Source organism: Pterocles gutturalis, unplaced genomic scaffold, assembly GCF_000699245.1.
Source record: "Pterocles gutturalis isolate BGI_N339 unplaced genomic scaffold, ASM69924v1 scaffold46292, whole genome shotgun sequence".
Taxonomy (NCBI): Eukaryota; Metazoa; Chordata; class Aves; order Pterocliformes; family Pteroclidae; genus Pterocles; species Pterocles gutturalis.
Genome location: NW_010109438.1, coordinates 48,768 through 57,710, shown reverse-complemented (window position 1 = coordinate 57,710; position 8,943 = coordinate 48,768). Strand labels below are relative to the sequence as shown.

At 42.8% G+C, this 8,943-nt stretch overlaps 1 protein-coding gene across 1 annotated transcript in view; it reads right to left on the bottom strand.

The window, feature by feature from the left end:
* ADCY5 (adenylate cyclase 5) overlaps positions 1-8,943 on the bottom strand; it is a gene marked incomplete at its 5' end in the record, with an annotated part of 57,077 nt that overhangs the window by 15,303 nt on the left and 32,831 nt on the right. The window contains 2 exons of the mRNA XM_010072969.1: positions 5,452-5,541; positions 8,235-8,332. Of these exons, the coding sequence (XP_010071271.1) occupies positions 5,452-5,541; positions 8,235-8,332 (188 nt within the window). The remainder of the gene's footprint in view (positions 1-5,451; positions 5,542-8,234; positions 8,333-8,943) is intronic.

Sequence of the window (8,943 nt, the reverse complement as noted above, 5' to 3'; positions counted from 1 at the left end):
TCCTTCCCCTCCCGGCGGGCTGAATAAATAACCAAGCCACTAGAGGGTATTTTTAGAGACACAAAGAAGCTAGCGGCGCAGCGACACAGCAATTTAACTATGACTAATGTTTCTATTAAAAGTCCTGCTTTTCCCTCTTATTGTTCACTCTTACATCTTCAGAGATGTAACATTTCGCCACTGCATAGCTTCCCACACAGCAGCCCTACAACGTAATTACAAAGTGTTTGAATGGCCAAAGCGCTGATTACCTGGTGACTTTTACAGAGGGAGACAGAAGTTGACATGGAAGAGTTTTGAAAGAGCTGATTTCACCTGCACATGCACAAAAATCCAGCTAACTCCAGGCGAGAGGAGAGGGCAAGGCTCTGTGGGGGACGGGAGGAGAGGGGAGATGGGGGTTATGACTTATTTGCGCTGCATGAGAATTGATCGAAATTCACTGAAAGCTTATACAACCCTTCAGGCTCATGCAGCCACTTTAAACAAGGTAGAACACCTCTCTCAGAAATAAACCTTGCTGATGCAGAAATCCTTGGCTCTGTTGATAAGCCATAAACCAAAACACCTCCTTGCCTGACCACGTCCACCTGCTTCCACGCAGACATCAGCTAGCAGATGCCAGCGCAGGGATGTGGGGAATGCCATGGGGCTTTCCTCTACTCTAACCTTTACAGGATTTGGAGGGAGAAGGAGGATTTGTGCTTCATTTAAACAGTTTTCTCACTAGATTAGAGCAGGACAGGTTTTGCTGCCACTCCCTTGTTTAGGATTGAAGGCCAAGCTCCACAAAGGTATTCACAGACCTAATCTCCTGTAATCTCTGGGAAATCAGTGCTTTGTTGTGGATCTTGGCTCAAGCCCCTGCTGCCAACGATCCCAAAAAAGCCTGACTTTGAACCAAGCCTGAGATATCAGGCAAAGCTATCATTAGAAGACACTTAAATTCTAATGAAAACATGTTTTCTTTGTTTTAATCTTGGTTCTCATTACTTGTAAACTAGGGAAAATTTTAGGTCAGTAAACAAGTACAGCTGAAAAAAGTCCTGAAAAGGAAACAAATGCCAAAAACCATAGGAGGTCAGGATTGCAATAGAGCATGCCACACATCTGAGGAACCTCTGCCTTGTGAACAGCATTCACAGAGGGTCTGTAACATTAGTAAGGCTCTCCCCATTTCACAGAGGCAGATGGAGAGACCAGGAATGCTTGCAGCTTGGGGGACTTCTATGATGGGGGATGTGTCTCAGCTCTGACAATTCAGCTCCACTCTAGCAATGTTCCCTCCATAGAAACATCCACAAGCCAGGGGTAAAACAAAAAAAAAAAAATCCAAACAAACAAAAAAATAAGATTACTTCTCCTGCCATTCTCAAATAAAATAAAATAAAATAAAATAAAATAAAATAAAATGTCTTCTGCCCAAGGAAGAGAAGCAGAACATCAGGATGTTCTAGTACAGTGAAAATCCATGCACTGTTGCTGGTTAGCCCATTGGTTTGTACTGTCCAGCACCATTTACTCCTCTTAATAAGACTCAAATCTTGCCTGAGTGAAGAACAGAACAAGGGAAGGTCTGATGAAATGGCAACTCTAAGCCTGCACGTGCACCACTGAGAACAGGGGCTGAAAGAAAAGACGTGATCCGCTTGGGCAGCTGAGATTCACATTTGGGTTGCTACACAAGCCAAGGTCACTCATTAGCCCTCTTAAAATCCCTGTGTAAAGAAAAATAACCACAGTGGGGAAAAGGAAATTGGATTGTCCAGTTGATTCCAGTTCATTCTGAATTGAAATGCATAAATGCTTCTGGAAGACATTATTTCCCAGAAGGGAGAAAGCATACAGGTACCAATGAATGTAAGAAGGGGAAGGCAGGGCACTGTTGTACAGGTGGAAGTCTGAATTTAAAAAGTGATCCAACAAGTACTAGTGTTACACTGAAAGTAATCCACAACCTCCAGTCATTTGCATGACACAAATACACTAAATAAAAACTGTACTTTGCAATAACAGCTGATCACAGACAGAAGAGTAATCTCCTTTTTGTCTTCTTAACATATATTGTGGACCTGGAAAACTGCTTAGATAACTGCTGTTGTGTTGTGAAATGAAAAAACCTATGAGGTCTTTAAGTTTGATTTTTCAATTAGTAATAAAAGTCTTTGAGTCATTTTGAAGTACATTAAGATGCTGCTGGAGTAAAAGACAACGTCTCCAGGCAACTTGATGTTGCAAGTCCATTTATGTAACTTATTTCACAGTGGTTTATTAGTCTATTAAAAAAATACAGTTTTCAGAGGTAATTTTTTTTCCCTGCTTGAGAAAAAAAACAAACACTTTAGGAGCATCTAGACCAGCTTTGGGAGGCAAAGAAATAGGTACACCTATGTAAAGCTACCAAAAAACTTAATTTCTCATAAAGGATAACTTGAAATTTCTCTCATATGTGCTCCCAGGAACATGCAAGAAGTTGAATTCCACACAGCAGTGTAGATACCAGAAGTTAAGGATTTTAAGAAGAAACACAAACTTGATAAGTTAGTAGCAAAACAGATGTCTGTCAGTGGAGTATTTGCAAAGGGAGCCTGGTTCCCATGACCTTAGACTCTATTGGGAAGGAACACCATCTCGCGGTGGCCAAGTCTTCATAGAACATCAAAGTGAAGAACTGGAAGAACTCTCTTGTTTATTACAGCTGAAGAAACTTGGAAAGCCAAGCTGGCTGCATTGGTAGTTCCAGGATCAACTTCTAGTCCGTGGAGAATTTTATAGGGGAAGATAGTAATGACAGCAAAAGAAAATAAAACATGATCAAGCTGTCCAGAAAGAGCCTGCTGGCCACTGTCAAAGCCAGAGATGGAGAGGCCAAAACAGGGAAGGAAAATCTCACATGAAAGCTGGAAAGAGGAAGAAAAAAGAGTCACTTATCATGTAACAGCACAGCAAACAGGCCAAAGTTATGTTTATGCAGATACCCTGGGGTGGACACCTGCTTTCCAACTTTGTGTGGAATAAGCCATTGGTATGCAAAACAGATGCTCTCCTATCCCAGGACTGAGTGTGAAACAAAACAAACAATGCTGACATCACTGTGCCTTAAAATTTCATCTGAAGGATCTGTAAAAGTGCCTTCCTTGTGCATATGTGTAAAAATGCTTCCTGGGCAACATCGAGTACAGAAATAAAGTAACACCCCTTAACCAAGGGCTGGATAAACCCATCGCTTAAAAAACGCTGACTTGAAACAGCAAAATCTTTAATGGCAGAAGCAGGCTGCAGCAACGGGGAGCTGCTGCCAGCAGACAGGTAGCTGACAAGCTAGAAGTACCCATCCCCTGAACAAGCTAACACATGATCAGATGTTGTCAGCAGAGGCTAATCTGGAGCACTAAAAAAAGGGGTAATCAAAAAGGTACTGGAGCTATAAGGTCTGATATTTTCAATATTTGCAATCTGTGCACAGAAGGCGCCAGCCACACTAAATGTTATACACAAGCACCTTGTGGGGCTGGGTCAACATGATGAAAACTCATTTTTGGAAATACCAGGAGCTTCATAAAATCCCATTAAATTCTGATGTTAGTCTGAATGCCTCTCATGTCTTGTGTTTCTGCGCACTGAGGCAAAGTCAGCCCAAAAATAGTTGCAAGTACCACTGAACAGACCTCTTCCACAGGAATTTGGAGGATCGAGGCAAAGAAAGCAAGACTGAACATCTGCCTAGGGTCACAGGGACTGAAAAATCCTATGTGCCTTTTAAATTAATCATTAAGATCAATAATAATATTAAACCAAAAAGCCCAAACCAAACCCAAAACTTTTGAATGATGACAGAACTGAGTGCTGCTAGCAGTATGTGGAAGCAAACTAAGCCCAGTTGCCAGGGAGCAACAAACAGCTGTATGCCTTGAAATCCATCTGGCTGCAAGGCAGCCAGCTTGAATGCTTTGGAGGTCTGGGTCTGCCACAGCTCTTGCCCCAATATTTTCACAGCACCAGTAGAGCTGGAGCATTGGTGTAGCTCCGCATGGCCGGCAGTGTGCTGGGATGTTGCTGCTGGTGGCACTGCAGCGTAAGTAGGCTCTAGCACAGCTCTGCACCAAGTTTCCAAGTCACTTCTGGCTGTGACCAAAAGCTTTCCACACTGGCTGTTAATTAACTGCTAATCACGTTAACTGCTGATACCAGTTCACAAACCAATGACACTCAATAGCATCCTCACCTGCAACGCACACAGCAAGTATAACCAGGCATCTTTGGGTACCATTTCCCAGCTCAAGGGACCCAAGCCTTAGCACTGTTATTTCTGACTTGCAATTCTCATTGCTGGTAAACAAGCAGGATTAACAGGATGCTACGCTTATGCACTAGTCTCCCTTTAAAATTGTCATAAGCCCAAGAGAAGCCCTGTGAATGAGTTGTTAAGTTCAAATATAACCTGAAGCTTCTTTCACTGGGAACGGTTTGTATCTCTTATTAAAAGAGAAGGCAAAGCTTAATTCTCCATATCTAACTTTCAAAAATCACATGAAAGGTGCAAGTCTGTCAAGAGCACCCACATTCAATTGTTGAAAATGGCACAGAAAACATAATTAAAATGAGGCAAATAATCTGCCTGATGTAATACATTACCCCACTGTTTCTTCTGCAGGAAACATTATGCTACTGAGTTATTTTATTCCAGGCTCTGAGGAACAAAGCTGAGCTTGGGCTAAGGAGCCTGAATCTGAACATATTCTGTGTTCAGACACTGCTAGACTGGAAGGATCCCCAAAACCGCAAATACAATCAACTAGCATCAACAGTTTAATACCTTTGAGTGAAGAAGATGAGCACATCACCCTTCCCAAAGTGCTGATTGCCAATTTACCACAGACTGCCAAGAAGAATTAATATGTTTTCGGATTTCACAGAATGTATTTCTTTGCTGATCAAAACCAGTAACAAGAAAGAGCCCACTGAATGTTGGAAGCTCTGTACACTCATCTGAGAAAGACTGATAAACTTCTATATGTTTATGGCTCTTACTTCCCCCCAGGACATTTTTCCTTGATGACATTCTGCTTCTGATTATGTGCCTACCCAAACATGCATATGCAGCAGGGGCCAGTACACAGGCGACTCCACGAGAAGTTTACAGGGAGGAAACGAATGGTCAGTGTTTCATTCCACATTGGAAAATGTGTTCTTCTTATATCAATATGAGAGTGCCTGTGGGGGACTTAATAGACATGCAGATCCACAGAGTGATTACTTCTCACTGAGCTAAAGAGATGCCAACCCTAACATCTGTTTGCAGTTCATTCTGTCTTATCAAAGCCTTTTTCTGTAACCCTTATCACAGAGTGTGGAAAGGATTGCTAACAAAACATGCTCTGTTAGCTGAAGAAACAGATTGCTGATCCAGTTATCTCAGGCAAAGGACTCTACAAAGAAACCTCAGTACTCACCTTTACACAGGAGTAAATGACTGAAACAAACACCACTGTGGTCAGGATCAGGAAACAGGTCAGGTAAAAACCCAGCATAAACGTAGAGCTGAAATCAAGGAGATGATTTTTTTTTTTTTTTTAAATACACACCATATAGAATAGCTGCAGCTCTGCTCTCCAGAACATGACATTTGTACAAGCTATGACACACTGCACCGGCTTCCCAATTAGGATAGCACTAGGAGATGTGAGGTGCCTTGAATACAAACAGATACTCTGTCCTATTTCGAATTACTCACACAGGCTGCAGAGCAGAGAATACTGCATCTTTTACAGCTATCACCTTCCTGCCTGGGTGTCAGCAGAGACACTGAGAATATTTCATGCACTAGAGGAGCTGACAGAACAATTTGTAATGGGTGGTCAGCCCCCAGCTGGCTGTGGGCAGGAGACCCCTGGGAAGGAAAGCACACTGAGTGCTGCACGCACCCATCCTTGCCGCACGTGGGGAGCGTCTGTGCTGCTCCGTCCTCTGTGGGCTGTCTTGTGAACGGGATGGGAGCAACCATGGCATGAGGATCGTCAGGGAAAACAGCTTTAGCCTGGTCAGCTTGATACGTTCCTGTTCCTCCCAACTTTGGAGCACAAACAGGACCCCAGGGCCAACTCTGTACTATGCATTTTCATGTGTTTTGATCATGAGGATATTGAACAACAATTTCCCAGTGATTGGTCTCGGTGTGACAGGACAGGCCCCCTCACAGGAGTTAGCCACGTTCATAATTCAAAGGAAGTATTCTTGCGATGTGACATTGAGGCCAACCACGCCAAAGCCAGCTGGTCCTTTGTTCTCTCATGACTACTAAGATAATTGTACTTGCTAATTCACTGTTTGAGCCGTTGTGAAATTCATTAAAGCTATTCCTCTGTATCGCCATAAATTATCACTGCCATTTCTCTAGTTTCTGATTCAAATTCCATGTTGTGTCTTTCATGAAGCTCTGATGGTGACACATACACACCCATGGTTTCAGTTGCTGCTTCAATAAAAGACCAAAACTAGGCAATTGAAACGTAATGGAAAAGCAAACCAAAAGCTGAAGGAAAGTATATCTGGCCCACAGTTAAAACATGAAATTTTATTTACTCTTCAACCAAATCATCTTTCAGACAGGCCAGGTTGTCTAAGGACACTTCATAACTTACCAAAAAACCTAACCCACCACCCTTATGGGCAGCGTGGAAAGAGACTGAGCAGCATGACATTTACACCACGCTGCCGTAAGGGATTGGCTCCTGTGTAATACAAAGGAGTCAGCCATATGGTTGCTGCAGATCAGAAATTGTCAAGTTGTCATTTAAATGTTAAACTGGGTTTTATGGAGAATGCTTAGTGGCTGTTTAGGGAGTTTGATGAGCAACACAAAGGTTGGTAGAGGGCCTCTGCAGGTGTGAAGTCACAGCAGTAATATCCAGAGATCTGAAGTGTAAGCCCTCCCTAAATCCATTACTCCTAAAGATATTTTTGGCCATAATTAACAATGCATTAATTGCTGGGACTGATCTAGTTTCAATTTTGAGCCTCTTTCAGCTTCAGTTCCAGTTTCCCAAAGTGGATCTGTCTGTTTACACAGTGCATTTGTACTGATGGCTTTTTGCTGATTCAATCTTTCTGTGAGCAGAAGTGAATGTCCTCTTGCGTGGGAGAGCGAATGACCCCAGACATCAGACTATGTGTTGTTTCTGTGACCTTCTGAATATCTGATCTGAACCATACAAACCAATCTATTCTGAAAAGATCTGTGGTGTGAACAGAAGTAGAGAGCAGTTGCAATGGCATATAGCAGTATTGGAACTATCTTTAAACATTTTTTTTGCCTGCTTGTAATGAAGATGAATTTAGGGTCTTTTCAGAGTTTATGTGATCTTGTTCTTCATATTAAAAATTACTAACTCCAAATTTATTTTCAACATAGCAGTGCTCAGTGAATGATGTATTATTGCTACTAAACTAGAGCACAGGAAATAACAACATGCTTTAATTTTAAGGGATTTTTTATGAACTCTTTGAGAAGAAATATCATGTCTGCAGAGCTCACAGCTGGAAAAGATCCAGTGGGTTGCACTGTGCCTTTCAGACAAAGCATTTCACTGCAGTGGTCCAAGAGCACTGTGCCCCACAGCCCTGAGGAGCTTATGCCACTCTTGCCTGGGGAAAGAAATGACTGCAACCCCTGAAAACGGAGTGAGCTACCCAAAGCACAGGCACATTGTAGCTCAGCTCCTTCTGTGCTTTTCTTCTTGCACTGCTACTTTGAGTCCAGAAGAATAAATGCATGGGAGGTCATGTCTCAACTGTGAAGCAGACCCTGAGACCTCAGTGCTCTGAGCAATGAGGCTGTGACAGGCTTTTCACTCTCTGTCCCACTGCATTCAGATAGGAGGACAGCCTAGCCTCGTGCTATGAATGTGTACTATATGCCTTAGTAGGCGATCCTTCCTACTCAGTGATATTTGTTTCCCCCAGGCTCAGAAAGGTGCTGAACTGAATTCCTGAGATGGAGGTAAATGGTAAGAGAAATCGCATTGGGAAAACAGAAATCCTCACGTGCCAGTGAGGAGGTTTTAATCTGCACTAGAAATGAGTGAAAACAATAAGCACCATGCATCACTTGAGCATGAATTATTTAAGGATTTTTCTCTTCCCCTTGGTGCCCTGAATTATCAAGAAAAAAAGAAACAAAAGTAGGCCAGAATAGAGGGGAGCAGATGGGAGCAAAGGCATGAAAAGGTACTCACTGTGGCACGATTATGATTTGAACAAAGCAGATGAAGAGGAAGACTAGGGAGGCACAAGCCACATAGGCTCCAAACCTGTCATCCACCTGCTTGGAGTACTGCAAAAAAAAATGCAAACGGGATTATTTTAGTGGGAAATTTGGCTGGCTGCCTTCTCTCCATAAAAACTTTTTACTTGGCTTCTGTTTAAGTCCCTGGAAAGCAGCACTGGTAGGAAACGATGAACATTACAAACTCCCCTTCTCCCTGGGAAAGCTGTAAGGGCACAAGCAGACCCAAAGGCCAGGGAACAAACCCGTACAGCTGGGTGGAGAGAGGATTCACCATCTTCCCCTTGTGGGAAAGGAGCAGAAATGGATCAACTGGAAACAGGATTCCAGGTCACCATTGTCAGACCTAAACTTCTTCCATGGGAAGTTTCCTCCGACAGGGACAAATGCTGCTAATGAGAAAACCTCGTATTTTGTGCAGACTGCTTGGCTCATTCTAACGATAGCGCGAGGATGCTGCGGTTTTCACACAGTCTCTCCTTCCAACTACTTGTCAACATATCGGTCACATGGGAGCTGCATCCAATTCCCAAAGATGCTTTATTTAGCTTGAAGCACAGCTCTCAGTACAGACGGTCTCAACATTTGAACCACAAAATAAAAGGTGCTCAGAACAGGTGAACCGCTAATTTCCCTAGGAGTTTTCAGCTATAAAATTG